The sequence below is a fragment of the Lutra lutra genome, chromosome 3, assembly GCF_902655055.1.
Source record: "Lutra lutra chromosome 3, mLutLut1.2, whole genome shotgun sequence".
Classification (NCBI taxonomy): Eukaryota; Metazoa; Chordata; class Mammalia; order Carnivora; family Mustelidae; genus Lutra; species Lutra lutra.
In genome coordinates this window covers 37,885,308-37,902,328 of record NC_062280.1, presented here as the reverse complement: position 1 = coordinate 37,902,328, position 17,021 = coordinate 37,885,308, and the positions used below count along the sequence as shown (strand labels likewise).

The window sequence follows — 17,021 nt, the reverse complement described above, 5'->3', positions numbered from 1 at the left end:
AGCCTGGCCAAACAGATATAAGGCAAAGACTTCAAAGCATAGCTTTAAGGGAAATGGCAACAATTCCTCCTCATCCCTGTCTAGCCAAAGGACAGCTGGGTCTACTCCTGAAGAGGTCTGCCAAAAAACAGGCCCCAGAGTGGTACCCAATATTCACTTCAGAGAAGAAAATCCTCGTTTTGATCCAGAATTGTCTGGTCTTCTCAGGGATGACCCACAGAAGTCTGAAGGGTGAGGAGTATAGGACCTTGGAGGGTAACCAGAAGGGATTCCCAGGTCTGTGGAGAGCTGAGCCCTGGCCTTTCATATTGGTCTTTTGAGGCTCTCCCGCCTTTGCTGAGTGCTCTGTAAAGCCCTGCTCACCAGGCGTGTGGCTCCCAGAGCAATTTCTGCATCACATGCTGTCTGGCTCGTTGGTACACCACCCACAAGGGCAGGGTTGGAGCCAACAGAGCACATGCTTAGTATTTGCTCTTTGAAATTGTTCTTTGAAATAGGGATTGTTTGCTTTGTTAAACACCATTTCAAAATTCTTTAGGAATAGGATATCTGAATATTAAGTCTGCATTCTTGTCTCCTTCCTTCAATTATTGATGCTAGCTAGCATCATCATTTAAATCCCTGAGTTATGCAAACACATCTCAGGTTAAAGACAGTTTAACTGATTGCAAGTTCCTTTTTGAATGTTAAACAAAGCCTGGCAGAGTGTCTGTCACCCTTCCACGTTCCTGACCGGGTCTTAGTGTGGACACTTGAAGAAGTGGCCAGAGAGAAGATGGATGACATAAGAATGAAAAGAAAATAATTAAAAAAGGATCCAGATCCTATTCAGGAAAATTGGGGTAGAGGGAAAAACCTGGTCCTTGGGGTAGAAACACTATGTCCCACATCTTGTTTTGTTTTCAGAGACCAGCTGTGATGTAAGACAGGTTATCGGAATCACCAAAATCACCATCTCTGCAACAAAGGGGTGGTGTTAGGCAGGTACGAACAGCCCCACTGAGCACTGAAGACAGAGAATGTGGATGATACACCTTTGAATCATCAGGAATTTATTGCAATATAATTATCAATACTTTGGGTTTAAACACTAGGAACACTTATTTGGATCTCCAAAATGAAGAAAGGAGAAATCTAAGAAAAGTAGAAGAGATGCTGAGTAGCCTAAAACAATGCATCATTTTACTCTAATAATTCAATAAAGGCAAGCCGGTTTGATGTATCTGGAACATCCTGAGAGTGAAGACACAGATGTCAAGAGAGGCTAGGAACCCCTTCTGTCTAGGGCAAGTGTCAAGTCACCAATGGCAATCTAATTGCTAGGCCATTTTGTTTGGGAGACAAAGTCTGCGTTGGTCTTCTACCTTTGTATCTTCCTAGCTCCTACTCACCTTCCCTTCTCCCTGATGATTCTCTCCTGCCTGACCTTCCACCACAGCCACGTTTCAGGAACCCAAACCATGGTGAATGTAAAAATAATGAGCCTTCACGGGACACAGCTTGATCCAAGGAACAGACTCTAAATGGGGATTTTTTTTTTTTTTGTCCCCATTGTGCTATGTAAAAGACCTTTTTGAACCTAAGAGAAGTTTTCCAGATTTATTGAAAATGCTCACAGGGGCATGTGTGTATCCTTCTCACTAAGGCCAGCCTTGCCCGTGTCATGCTGAGTCCGGTAAGGACTGGGAACGTAAGACCCAAGAGGGCAGAGAGTGTATTGATTCTGTTCGCTAATATACCTGTTCCCTGTAGGTGCTCAATACATACTTATCAAATGAATGTGCCGTTAAGAAAATTCATTTTAGGGGCGCCTGGGTGGCTCAGTGGGTTAAAGCCTCTGTTTTTGGCTCAGGTCATGATCCCAGGGTCCTGGGATCGAGCCCCGCATTGAGCTCTCTGCTCAGCAGGGAGCCTGCTTCCCTCTCTCTCTCTCTCTGCCTGCCTCTCTGCCTGCTTGTGATCTCTGTCTGTCAAATAAATAAATAAAATCTTTAAAAAAGAAAAAAAGAAAGAAAATTCATTTAAAAAAAATTTAATTTTTAAGCCCCAAGCTCAATACTTTTTTTTTTTTTTTCTCAATGACTTCATAGGCTTCCTTTGAACAGCATTTATTCTTTAATACCTCCTTCATGGTTTACAACATGGAATACAGATTCAAGGTCATAATTAGCATTATGTCTATCTTTGCATTGGGGATTGTTAGGTACTTGGTATGTGGATCTATCCGTTCTCTTCAGAATGTGTAGTGGTTGCTTGCTTCTCTGCGGCCATCAAGGAAGGAGACAATTCAAGCTGGGATTATGAATCTCAATGTTCTCCACAAAGTGCAGCAGGAATTAATGTCAGAAGAGAAGAGCCTGACTCTGCTTTTGGCTCAGGGTTGGTTGGCTCTTCTTTTTCTTATCTTCTGCCTTGTAACCCAAAGCCTATTAGGATTCCCAGTCAAGTATTCTCCTTCTAGAATTCATATCATGTTATTTTATGTCAGCTGAGGACAGGAAGTCTCCTACAGACAATGAAAGAACACCAAGGATTTTTATATCCCAAGAAAGGCATCTTGGAGAAGCTTTGATCTGGATGTGCCATCCTGTAGAAGCCTCACAGTAAACTGAACCAAAGCTGGGCTCATGTGGTTGTGCAGTTGGGTTTGTCCAGCTTGGAAGATCCAAGATCTCCGGGAAGCCAGGTGCTTGGATTCTTAGGTGATCATCCATTCTGTCCCACCTCTTTATTTTGGGGCCCCTGTCATTAGCCTCTCGATCCCACTGTCTGGTCTAGGATGAGACAGGTCAGGGTCCTAAACAAGGGGTTTTCAGGCCAGAATGAAATATTGACTGGCCATCAAAAGGAAGGGACGGTGATGGCTCAGTTGGCCAGAGGGCTCCATGTCAGGCAAGCATAGTTTGTTTTGCCACAGATGAAGAAAGGATGGTGATTCATGAATGGAGAGCTGGATGAGCTGTTGGAAAAGTCCTGGGTGGGAAGGAGAGCTTCTGAGGACACCAGTCTCTCCTGACTGGCACTGGAATGCGACAGACGCTCTGGCAGGCCCCTCAGCTTCATGGCCTCTATGGATTTTCACACGCTGTGAATATTCTCCAATAATTTTTTCAGTCAGGATTGGGCAAAGCCCATTCACACATATTGCAGCCGTCTGTGTCTGAGGCATCAGCGTATGCCATTGAATGACACATGGGGAAAAACTTTCATTTTTTTGCTCGGCTTGTTTATTTCTCTCTGAATGATTCATTCTTAATAAGTTTCTTGCCCAATGCCTGTTCCTGCAACCATAGAAAAGATGTTAGTGTTTACTGCTTATTTCTAACTAGTTGTTACTCCCCCGGAAGACTCTTCCTGTCCTCTTCTGAGTCCCTTTGTTCCTACACCCTGGGAGGCGACAACTTAAAAAAAAAAAAAAAAGAAAAAGAAAAAGAAAGAAATCTGTCTACCATTTTGGGCATTTAGTGACCTGTTTAGTGACTCAAGGTTTCTCGTCAATTTTGTGGCTCTGGAAGATAGCAGCCCATAAGGATGAGGCTCAGAAGGGACTTATTCATCTAGAAAACATTCACCTCTTTCATAGATGGGCAGGAATAACAAGATTCTCCTTCATCGGACCTATGTTGGCAGCAGAACTTCCTGAAACCTCCTTGCACATTGAGTCCTGTGTTTTTACTTCTAGGGAGGAGGTGCCCACAGAGGGGTGTGAAAGAAAGTCCCCCTGCCCCCAGGAAGATTGTGGCAAGAAGCAATCTCTCTATGAAGAGAGTAAATCCCCACCACAGTGTTGACATGGAAGGCTACAGAGATAACACACTGTATTGGGAGGGTTTCTTTTTATTGACACATGTGGGTCCTGTGGCTTCATGTCGGTAGAAGAAATGGCTGAATGCACAGCATAATGAAACTCTGGAATTTTGAGACAGTTGTTTTTTTTTTTTTTTAAGTTTTTACTCTAAGTTTTCCCTTGAGAAACAGAGCTATAGGTATATTTTTATTACACTATATATCAAAAATTAAAGAGAGAAATTAACATTTTTTTTTTAAATTAAAGCCTGAAGAATTGTTGCTGTTGTCTCCAAAGAGTCATGGGTTAATGGCAGACTTTGGAGAACTTACAGGAGGGTTAGCAAATGCATAGGCAGGTAGTAGATAGTTGACTTATGAGGGGAAAGTGCACCAAGTGAGGATTCCAGAACACAAGCCATTATGGGTGATAACAGGGCTGATTTAAAGGGGTTACATGGAGGGGAAACTGCTTGGAACATCATGTCATCATTTTACTTTCCATTTTTAGGGAAACTCCATTCAGATAATTCTTTTTCCATGTCTCTCTAAGGAATGCCAACCTAGCATTGTTTCTTTGTATTTATGTTATCTCTTGGGATTTCTGACATCGTCACCTCCACAAAAGCAACAAAACAGAGGTTCCATTGACTTCCTGAGGTTCACCCAGTGACATCAGATTAGACCCTTTAGCTCATGTTTTATGTTGACTAGATCCTGTAGGAACCAGAGAGTCCCATTACTGGGACTGCCTAGAAGGGCTTGGACAGGGTTAGCTCATTTAATTACAGAGAAGACCCAGCTGAGAGTCTTACCAAGGCCCGAGGGAAGCAGATCCTAGTCCTATCAAGCAGCAGGACTGCTGCTTATCTAGACAATCAGCCATTTTCTGGCATGTCAGGGGCATATTTGCTAATTCTGTGCTTATACTAAGGGCTTTTCTGTCCAGTCTGTCCACTGCAGCCTCTGTAGTCTCCATGGAAAATCCCAAGTGAGAGCAAACATAAATTGTGGAAGCCCCAGTGAACATTTGGTGTGCTTGGAGGCCCCTGTCAGTCTCACAATGGAGAGGAGTCCTCCCCTTAACAACTCTTAGCTCTCCACCCTCTGCAGTCTGAGTAGTACTTTGCAAGATAAGCTAACGGAATATTTAGGATTAGTATTGGTAGAACATATTTATGCTTCTCTTTTCACAGAATACTCTTGGGAAGATGCCAAAAGTCTTCAGTTCTTGAGATGAAACAGTTTGTTTTCTTTGATTTTAAGTAGACTATATTTTCTTGAGTTTTAGAAAACCTATACTTTATATGGATATAAATATATTAATATTTATATTGTATTTATATATATACATATATGTATGTGTGTGTGTATATATATATGCATATATATATATATATATATATATATATATAATTTTGTTATTTGTGCTCCATTTTACCTGGGAATTTTAAAAGGTTTCTGAGTCTTACTTTCTGCAATTATACAATAAGGAATAAAGTTGTAAATCAAGGCTTAGGCCCCTCATGGCATGGGAGAGAGTGTAATTTACGAAAGCACCCCATGCAAGAATGCTGTCCACTCTTTGGGAGGACCTGCTGTATCTAGGGTGCTCGTAGAAGTAAAAAATCTCTCTGATAGTCAAAAGATGGGGAAAATGAACAAGTGTCTAGTAAGTGGACTCCAATGGAAACAGCTCTCCTCTAATAGCAAAGAGGCTCAGGAATTCAACACGTATCTTTAGAGGGTGACTTTTCTATGCCGTTTTCCTCACAAATCATCAGAATGTTCCAGAAAGCCCAGCACCTTGCAACAGAGTGTGTGTCCCAGTGCCAGTCCCTGACCTAGGGTTCTTACCTCTGAAAATGGGCTAACGGGAATCATTTTCCATCCTGATCCATGAATCCATAGGTCTGTCAATGAAGCTGGTAGTTACAAAGAGCCTTTTGCCTAAAGTGTGGTGCAAATATTAGGTACTACTTTATTCAGCATCCTCGTGGCTTGGTTTGGTGGTGATATATATAAATGACGATTTAGAACCTCATGCTCAATGTGCAGTGTGCCATCTAGGTAACCTTGGTGAAACTGGGCCACTGAATGAAGATTACTTTCATAAGTTTAATACCCAGAGGTTACATCTATGTCCTCTGTTCTATCTCAGAGCTTTAAAATTGTTTTTGTATATGTCCACATAGTAAAAGTGGCTTTTGTTATTATTTTAGTAAGCTCTTTGGGTTACTTATCTCTGCCCCATCCTTCTCTCAAGCACACTTCCAAAATAAAACTCCATTTCCTTAAAATCTTCAGTTTTCAAGTCATAAATATTTATGAAAGGAATACATTTTTCTGAGTTACACATATTTACTTCTATGAAATTGCCTTTGATTGGAGTGAATTTTCTACAACTTCTAATAAAGTTTTTAAGCTCATCCCTTAATTATAACATGTTAGAAGGCATTGGCTGGATAACTTTTTAATTTTAAAAAGTGTGTGTGTGTGTGTGTGTGTGTGTGTGTGTGTGTGTGTGAGCTTAGAGCAAATTGAAGGACATTTCCTCCCTCTGAAGGCTGTTTCTGTCAAATATAAATATGGTTATTTCTAGTTTCAGTGGATAGTAAGGAAGAATGCACTTTTACTTCAAGCACTGAAGTTAATTTCCCCATTTTCTTTTGAATTTCTTGAGGTAAAGATGTCCTAGAAAAGAATGAGCTATTGCTACATGGTACCTCTTGCAAGAACCTTGAAAACATTATGCTTAGTGAAAGAAGCCAGATACAAAGGGTTGCATATTATACAAAAATCCAGAATAGTAAATCCTTACAGACAGAAAGCAGATTGGAGGTTGACAGGGGCTGGTGGGAAGGGAAGTGATAGCTTCATGGGGATGACATCACCCTTGGGGGCAGTGAAAACATTTTTGGACTGGACAGAGCTGATAGTTGTACAACATTTTGACTACTAAATGCCACTGAATCACACACTTTAAGATGGTTAATTTTATGGGATGTGAATTTCACCTCTATAAAAATGTAATAAAGCTGTTAAAAAAGAGTAAAAGGTATCATGAAGTACCATATACAGAAAGCACATTTGCAGCAAATATATAAGTTAAGACCTCTTTATTGCACATTTACTCCAACACGGAGTGAACAGGAGCCATCCAGCCTATGGCTGTCCTTGTGGAGGTGAGGCACTTGCTTGTCTGTCTGTGTCATTCTCCCCTTCTGTCTCCCACCACTTGTTGTCAGTCCCACTTCTTTAATGTCGTCCCATCAGGCTCCATCTGTCTTTTCCCGTCACTTCCATGAACTCCACTCCCAGTCTGGGTCTTCTTGCCTCCTGGCTGTGCTGTCTGAGCATTCCGCTACTGCCCAGACTTTCCCATCTATTCTTCCTGGCAAGTCTTCCAAGTTCACAACCTTGCTCAGATCTGGGCACTTCTGGGACTGTAGACCTTCTATGGCATTCCCTCCAGAGCAGGGATGTCCTTACTCCCTAGGCTGCGTGTAGGGCCTTCTGCCTGCTTTCATCCAGTGGTAGCTTACCTCCTGTCTCTTCTCCAGGGCTGCCCTCTGTCCCCACCTCCTATCTGATCAGGCCTATGTGGCCTGTTTGCCCAAGTTGTGTGGAAGAGAGCTTTACCCAGAGAAAGCTTTCCCCTTTCCCTCCTGTTCCCTCCTCTTGCTATCTTCACGTGCTTCTCCTACCTGGCTTTTGAGACCCCATATCTTGAAATCTAGTGACTCTCTACCCTGAGGCCTTCCATCAGCAGGATGCCATTTCTCCCTCCTCTGAATCCTTAGGGTCCTTTGCCTGTATCCTTCACCTGCCCTTTTCACGGTCTGCCTTATATTATGGTAGAGGGTTAACGCATGGCCCAGAACCACCCACCTTGTGAACTGTGGAACTAGGATGTAAATCTTGACTGCGCTTGCTTCAAAGACTGTGCTGTGAGCAAATACCAATGACCTCCTTCTTATTGATTTTGGACCTCTCCATCTTTCCCCTCCCCCTTCTTCATCTCCCCTGGCTCTTTGCCGTTGTGTATAATAGGTTCCCGGTAAGTATTCCTAGAATGTACAGCACTGTGCCTCTTTACAAATAAGTTATTTTTTAAAGGGAATGTCTGATTAACTCTTGTTTAAGAGGTAAACAAACCATGAAAAAAATGCAATAGTACTTAACTTCTGTGTTCTGCATCTTTGTGTGTGTGACCTTTATAGCCCCACAAAACACAGACATTGATTGCAATCGTTATTCCCAAATCTCCTTTCTCATCATTTCTGTGGACTTTTTTTCTGATCTCATCTTCCTGTAATTGACAGTATTTACATCTGTGTCACTGATTTTGAACCTAATTATATACTATCTTATGTTATTTCTTAAATGATTTCTTCAGTTTTACACATTTCCATAATGCCGGTTTTCCAATGGTGGCAGTTCCATGAATTTTGATGAATGAAAAAAAAAAGAGAGAAAAAATGAAAATCCTTCTTAGTATGATAATAAACAAGTGTTTTAAAAGACACTATCTGAGGGATGCCTGGGTGGCTCAGTGGGTTAAACCTCTGCCTTCAGCTTAGGTCATGATGGGGAAAGGGTGCTGGGATTGAGCCCTGCTCAGGGCTCGCTCTCAGCAGAAAGTCTGCTTCCCTGTCTCTTTCTACCCCTCCCCCTTGCTCATGCACATATGCCTGTACTCTCTCAAATAAATAAATAAAATCTTAAAAAAAGAAGATACTATTTGAGTCACTTGGAATTCTTTGCCTTTGTTTTCATACTGCCCGTCTAGCTATCTGATAAGCCAGAATTCCAGTGTCGACCCATCTGTGGATCTTTCTTTTATTATCACTATAACCAGATGCTCATCAGTTTAAAACTTATTTAGGCTGAAAAACAACTGAGTATTGCTATATTTAAAAAATTACCTTGCTGGTAGTGGGGGGTGGGGTATGGATAACAATCATGTTTTAAGCCATAATGTTTTTGTGTCCTTGGCATTTGCTAGAAGCAAAAGCTTAGGCAAAATCAAACACTGTGAGAGAATTTTAAAGAGATAAGGAGACAAGTTTAATAAAGATTTTTTTTTTCAGATGCGGCATCCTTTTGACTTCCTCCTGTCATTAAATTCTGCATGTGTTTGGTTGAAAGGAAACTTCAAATGGCTTTATGATTTTAAAGAAATGCCAAATTATGGAAAAAGATCATATTGTTACTCTAATTTGAATTTTAAAAGGGGGTAGGGAGATGAGAGGGAGAATGGGTCTCTAGAAATTAGGTTTTTAAAAAATCCAACGCTACTTAAGGCATTTCAATACCACTTGTGAGGGAGAAAAGGTAGAAATTCTGATGACAACTTTGTTTGTTTGGGAGCTGGAATGATGTCTCTTTACCTGCTCAGAGTGACAGTGTGACTGAGAACATCTAAGTGAACAACTAGAATGAAGAGCCTAATATTGACTTTCCCTTTTTCTTCCTCTCGTCTCTCTGCAGGTTACCTATCTGGGTAAAGTCCCCACCACAGGCATGCAGTTTCTCTCAGGCTGCACAGAAAAGCCCGTCATCGAGCTCTGGAAGAAGCACACGCTAGCCCGAGAAGATGTCTTTCCAGCCAATGCCCTTCTGGAAATCCGACCATTCCAAGTGTGGCTTCATCACCTCGACCACAAAGGTGAAGCCACAGTTCACATGGATACCTTCCAGGTGGCACGCATCGCCTACTGCACCGCCGACCACAACGTGAGCCCCAACATCTTCGCCTGGGTTTATAGGGAGATCAACGACGACCTGTCCTACCAGATGGACTGCCACGCTGTAGAGTGTGAGAGCAAGCTCGAGGCCAAGAAGCTGGCCCACGCCATGATGGAGGCCTTCAAGAAGACTTTCCACAGTATGAAGAGCGACGGTCGGATCCATAGGAACAGCTCATCGGAAGAAGTTTCCCAGGAATTGGAATCTGATGATGGCTGAATGGACTTAGGATGCTTCAGCAAGGCAGCATTGGTCAAGGAATTCAAGATGATAGATGAATAAGCAATGATTCAAATTTGGGAAGAAAAGACTGCCAAACTATTGGCCGACCAAGCTTTTTAAATTCAGAAGAGCAATTCTAAATCTAAAGAAATGTATTATTAAAATAATTACATTACATTGAAATCTGCTGCTGCTGTGACTGTGAGGAGGGTGGGCGTGGGACGGGGAGGAAAGTTCTAGACTCCTTTCTTTCCCCACCCCCTCATTTCCCATGCCTCCCTGTAGGAGACCCCATGCCAGTTATCATCACTCTCAGGCAAATACACTGCGGCTGTTATTTGATGGACCATTCCAATCTGCCTTATGAAATCCAACAAGAATGTCAGATGCACCTGTAGGATCCCTAGTCATGGGGAGAGGGTGTGTGTGTGGGTGGGGGGTGCAGGTGCAGGTGGGAGGCCGCAGAGCTAAAGGAACACCTCAGGCATATCCTGAGAGCTCCCTCCCTGGCATGTCTCAGATTCTCTCCTCAGTAAGCAAATCAGCACAGCCTTTATTGAGCTTTACAACTAACAAGCTGATAGTTGGCAGTTAATTCACAGTTAAAGATAATGCTTTTATTTACGTAAATATATCAAGTAGTACCCTCTTATTGTATTCACTTCATCTATTTTCTTAGAATACTTGCGACTACTAATAGCTGCTTTCCTCATCCTTCCTCATCCACCCTCTTTCTCGTTCCAACCCAGCGAATGTCCCTAAGGAATGGATTCTCAGCATACACTGCAGGACACAAAAAGGGAAGAAAAGACCCAAGCAGGTGAAATAAACAAAGTAGGAGTTTCAAACAACCACCACAACCACAGAAACCTTGGGAAAAGGGAATGAGTTATCAGCAAGTGAGCAAACTCCTCGCAGGCTGTCCTTTGATCAGTTCTGATTTATGGTTACTTATTTACTTGATGGTCCTGTCTGATGAATCCTTCATGGCAAGCTTCAGATCTGATTGGGCATCCCAAAGGAAGGCTTCCCTCAATCACTCAACATTGTACTCAAATAGGGAATGTGCTATATACCCTTGGTTTGTCTAGAGAAACTGTGTCCCAAAAGGAAATCTGACCCCATTATCTTACAATTGGTGATATCTTAGGGGCGGAGTTGCCGGTTTATCCACTGTTTCTAATGAGAAATATCGCTAAGAGAGTCTGAGATGTCTCAGTTTCACTGATCTTTAATATCATCAACACAGAGTCAACACTGAATGAAACAGAAAGTGTTGGTTCAAATGCATACATTTAAGGCTAGTTTTCCAGGTAATGCTGCTCCTTGATTGAAGTCTGTTTTTAATCCCGGTAATGTTAGGGGCACTGGGGCACCTTACAGAAGCCTTAAATGAGAGCTCATCAAATCCAGAGAGTAATGGTGTCACTGTTTTGGTCTGTGTATCTGTGTGTTCCTGTATGCATTTGTGTGTGTGTACGTGTGCCCCCGTGTGTAGGTCCAGTGTTAAGGCATGTAGAATGAGCATGGAGTCGTATTGAGAAGAACTCGCCTCTTGGATATTGCTTGCTGCTCTACAACACATGTAAACTATTCTTTAGCATAAATGCATTCATTCTTTAATAAAAAATATGTTTGCATTAATAAAGCTGAGGACTTTCATACTTTATATGTCTTTCCTTTTTTAAGTAATGAAAACCCAAAGGACGGAATAGATCAGGTTGAGTAAAGAGGGAATTCTTCCTAAAAAACATTCCTGCTGGGTCATAAATAACCCATTCCTTGATTGTATTTAAATAAATCTTGTTGTATTTTCCAATGCTGATTTTATATTTAATTCACTGAGATGGTATCGTGTCAACCATTGAAATCGTTTTTTGGTGTGATGGACTTATTTCTGAGGAGAGTCTTCCGGAACGTTTTGCAAATGATTGCAATTCATAAACTCTGTGTTCCATCTTGGAAGAACCTGTGCCAAAATCCTAGAAGGTAAACATGGAGTGATTCCCTCTGACAGCACTGGTTAAAAATGTTTCCTGCAGACCATGATTTCTCAGAACGACCCCATTAATCTAGCAAGGCGGGGGCCGTGGAGCACGTGTGTCTTGAGCAGTGCCCTTCATGGACTCAGTAACCAACACAAAGCCTCCTGAAGTGAAAATATGAGAGCCCACTGAAGAGGGACACTCAATTAAGAATTACCGCCCGTCTTTTCCAGTTCAAATGGCATTTTCCCTCATTGACTGTTCCTCAATTTCAATTTACTACTTTGTCCTTGAATATGCTTCTAAGAAGGAGGAAAAAAGAAAAAGAAAAAAGAAAGGAAGGACCCAGCCAGCATATATTTCAAAGCAACACCACTTTCCCCTCACAGTAAAAGTTAAATCCCAAGGGCACATATGGTTATTTATTGCAGAAAGTGTTTGCTGCTATTTTTTTCAGGATACTGAGTATGACATGCTAAGTAATTGGCTCTGATAATATTGCCATGAGCTTTTGCTTGAGATGATTAGTAAGCAATTTAAAGATAAATACACAATGACATCTTTCAAATAGCTAATGAAGTCTTTGGGGACAGGCAGGATTAATTCCCTTCAGAGGGGTGAATCAGACTTGCATCTTTTTTTTTTTAATGCTTTGTTTTCTCCCTTTTTGTACTATATGTCCCATACCGGTGGTCAGAAAGCACTTTCATGTACATTAACTCATATGTTCCCCCAGAAGGTTTGGCAATTACTTTAGAGATGAAGAAACTCAGATTCAGAGAGGTCACAAAAGTTGGCTAAAGGCAGCAGAGCTAGGATGTGTTTTATGGAGACTTCGAACCCTCTGACTTCTGGTCCAGGGTTATTGCTCTGTTTAGACAAGATCCACCTCCTGGGATTTTTTAATTTCTAGTCTCCTTAAATCCTCTAGCTTATTTTATTTTAAGATTTTATTTATTTATTTGAGAAAGAGAGAGACAGAGCGAGCAAGGGGAGAGGGAGAGGGAGAGGGAGAGAATCTCAAGCAGACTCCATCCTGAGCATAGGGCCTCATGGGGGGCTCCATCTCACGGCCCTGAGATCATGACCTGAGCCGAAACCAAGAGCCTGACTCCTAACTGACTGAGCCACCCAGGTGCCCCTCCTATAGCTTATTTTAAATGAGCATTCTACACCACTATAAATAAAAAACTTATATGCTATTCATTTCCAGGTATTTTTTTGATAGCAATAGAAAAGTTTTAAAAACAAAGGTCCAAGAAGTTTTATTTGAGCACAAATAACATTATATGAGATTTTACTTAAGTATTTTATTAGCTGTGGTCAGCGGACAAAATACTTTTTCCACCCCTACAGAACCAGACACATGGTTTATTTTGTTTTTCTCAGGACATGTTAAAACTCTGAGTCATGTCCTTCTGCTACAGGATTCTAGAGAACCCTGTAATTTCTCTTCAGCCATTCACTGCATTTTCAATTCTATCTTTATTTGTATGATTATGTAAGTATATACATGCATGTATATATATTATCTAAGTACCTATTTAAGCCTCTGGGGTGCATCATTAAGATGGGAATTTTCTACCTTTTGGTCACATTTCATCTCTAGTCGTAGATTACAGAGTTCTTGTCCTACACTTGTTTCTGTTTATTCTTGTTGCTGGAAACAAAGATGATGAGTATTAGGGGAAGTCGTTTTTATTTTTATGACAATAGGAAGCATATGAGTATAACTGATTCCCCCCCAAATTTGTACTTCAAAAAACATTTTTCCTTTGCCCTCTCTTTTGCCTTTTCCCACTTTCCCCCCCTTTCTTTCCATCCTTTTCAACTTTAATATTTAACTGTTTACATGACACCATTCCAGACCATCTCTAATTTGAGCAGGAAGAGCATATGTGCTCTGAATCTTTGATCATGTTTTAGTTCACGATCCATTGATGCAAACTTTGATGATATGGTCAAACACTTCAGATTATCCTAAATCGCTCTTGTTAATATTTTTCAGCTAGATGGGACATGATGACAGTTTAATTCATCATAGCTTACTATTTCTTAAGCATTCCAAGAGATGTGCAATATATCTTCTCATCTTCTTGATATACCCTAAGCTGAATTGGGGTGAAGGTGAAGTTTCCCTTAATTGCCAAATTCTGATTGATCTTCAGAAACTTTCTTTTTAGATACCAAGATTTGGCTTTTAGAGCAATTTTATGGGACACAACTTAAGAACTCTGGCTGCTGCTTTTACAGAGGTACCAGCTGATAATAGGTACCAGAAGAGAACTATGTATGGTGCATAAATCCCAAGCTTAGAAAGAAAAACAACAGCATGAGTAAGAGCAAATTGTTAAGAGGAAGAAAAATCTAATCCATCTTATATTGGACATTTACAAATAAACTATGATATATATATTTTTTAAACGAACCCAAGATATAGTCTTGCACACTTGACCAAAGCTGACATTCACAAAGAGATTTGGGGAGAATGTTTCTTTTGGAATATCCTAGTAAGGTTATTTTAGGTTTTGCTTAGGCACCCAAAATTGGTTATTTAAAAATAATCTGAATGGTTTGTGCTTAGGAGAACTATGATTTTCATTTAAAAACATTACTAAGTTCCTACTAAGTTTTCAACAGCTTAGCTTGGAAGCTACTCTAAGAAGGTACTGAGATGATCTGAAAATGGAATTACTGAAGTATTACATATTTTTAAGCCCTTCATAATACATTACCAATAATTATCAATACTTTCATGTCTATAAGGCCACTTAACAACTATTTTCTTAATAAAAAATGTACATCACTTTATCTAAACATATGTATTAAACCAAGTTTTAGCCATTTAAAAAATTATTATGAATATTGTAAAATAAAACATGATGCTAGGTAGGACCTACTTGATTTCAAACCTGTCATGTGGTTCTCATTGCCATCCCAGAACATTCTTTGTTCTTTGGGGGCAAAGCCTAAGAGAAACATTTAAGGAAACACCCACTTGCAAGAAAGAGCCAAGGAAGGACTCCATTTTGGGTCACCTTTTAATGTAAATTTGAGATCAACCAAAACCAAGATTGATCACAGATGTGAACTACTGTTTCTGATTCCAGTTTTACACAGAAAATAAAATCTAATGATAAATGCTGTGTTTGTAATTGGATTATCTTCATGCTGATGATATTATGGGTATAAGAAGATTTTAATTGGGGGGCTTAGGATAGAATTAGACCTTTAATTTTAGTCTTTTGCCAAATTCTTATTGGTTTTCTCCATTTTAATTGCAACAGCTTTTCCTAGAATTTAGTACTGCACTTTTAGGAACTAGTACAGTAAAACCTCATTAATTTAGATAAAACTAATTAGGAGTTGGTGGTTTTAGGCTTGAAAAGCTCAAGTTTTATGCTTATTTTTAATAAACAATATAAATAGGATGAATAACATTATTGGAAGTGTTTGCCTGCTTGGGAAAAACGGCCTACACATATTACAATAACAATTTACTAGACATGGTGTAATTTCAGCACAAGTAGAGGCTGGTACAGCTGAAATTGAGGCTTTGATGTGCTGGTTTCAAGCCATTATTCTTTGTTTATTAAAGTGGGTTCTCCACTAAGCAACAGATGGTTAATGCAACTCTAGGACTTAGTGTCCTTCGAAGTAATAAAATTCCTCTTCTGTTCATCATTTATATACATCTTTACCTTCAGTTAGTATAACTCTTTGATCTTATTAGCATAACTCCCTCCAAAAACTAAATTCTTCCTGTTTCTCATAGAAATATTGCTGTTAAAATAATTGAAATTGAAATTATTTTCTGATCATCAAGCTTTAATGATTTTCTGTTTGCTACTCATTTTTTTTTTTTTTTGCTTACATTACAAAGACTCTACATTATTGTGGATCACCTTACAAAGCTCAGTGACTCACCAAGATTATGTAACAAGTCAGTTTTGACAAATTATGTTTAGTGGCCTGGTTTGTACTTAAAGTTTCACATTTTGCTTTTCAGATCCATGAATGTGTTTATGATTTGTAGTGTTCCACTACAATGTGATCATTACATTAGCTCTGCACAGATGGGGTATGAGGCTTGCAGGGTCTCTGCGCACAGAATGGAGTTCGTGCCCTGCCCAAGAGGATATGATAGAGAGACTACGTGGGCAACTCTGGACCTAGCCCATGCTCTTCCCAAGGAAGAGGCACCTTTTTGCAATCCATCAGCCAAGAAGAATTTGCTTTTCATAATGATTGTCCCAGAAGGTAGATAATTTTTCTATCAGCGTAGAAACTTCTTTCACAAATAAATAGCTTCCCAAAATAGCAGTCCTGAATTATACCCTATTCTTTTTCTCAATGTATTTTTTTCAGGCCCATGAAATAGCAAACACTGGACACTTTTCACTATTTTCACTATATCTCATGTTTCATAAACCAAAAGAAGGCATGTGAGGCCTACCAGTGACCTTCTCGAAATAGCTCTTGACATCACATTTTGAGAAGAGCCCTCTTAAGTTGCCTAACTTTTAGGTTCAGAATTGCAACAGGTGTGAGCTTTGAGTCATCAGATTCCAAGTGCTATTCTATGAGAAACTGTATCTTAAAGAATCAAAATCATTGTTTCTTTAGAGTCATTTCTCCTCCATGACTTTTGAAGGAAAAGAGTGAGGCATCCCACACATTACACAGTCTGAGAATGGGTGACTTGAGGGTTGCCAGAAAACCTCAGAACCTGAAGGTAAATGTGTCCCCTCTCTCATTCCCAGGACAAACCTCTGAGGCAGAAGTCTTATTTATTTCTTCTGCTATTTCAGTTCAGCTGCTGACCCAAGCCTTCCCATGGCCGAAGTGTCAAAGAACAGCGGCTCCTGAAGAAAGAGGAAAAGAGTCCTGTGTCATCCACAATTTGGTTTCAGTCAGACCAGCTCTTGTGGCCTCAGATCACTTCTGGACTTGTGACATCTGTCTTTTGTATACAAAGGGCTCCTGAGAGCCCTCAAAAGCCATAGTAACAGGAAGTTCTCTGGATTATTCTTCTATTTCTGGGCAAGGGACGAGAACGACTTCTTATCTGAACACAGAACCTCCAGCCCCACCATGCTTCATGCCGAGAGCTCCAATTTTTCTAAAACTCTAATTGATTATGCCAGAGTTTTACTTAGAGTTTCCATGGCCTCTTCATTCTCTATGAGAGAAACTAATGACTGTCCTCATTCCCTCCCTCCACTCTTTAATTTTATATGTTGGTATGATAAACAAGGTCCTTCTCAAGCTGGCTCT

At 40.4% G+C, this 17,021-nt stretch overlaps 1 protein-coding gene across 1 annotated transcript in view; it reads left to right on the top strand.

The window, feature by feature from the left end:
* Nucleotides 1–11,428, top strand: part of PID1 (phosphotyrosine interaction domain containing 1) — a 232,532-nt gene extending 221,104 nt beyond the window's left edge. The window contains exon 3 of the mRNA XM_047722237.1: nt 9,280–11,428. Coding sequence (XP_047578193.1) covers nt 9,280–9,756 — 477 coding nt within the window. The 3' untranslated portion in view covers nt 9,757–11,428. The remainder of the gene's footprint in view (nt 1–9,279) is intronic.
* The last annotated feature ends 5,593 nt before the right edge of the window (nt 11,429–17,021 follow it).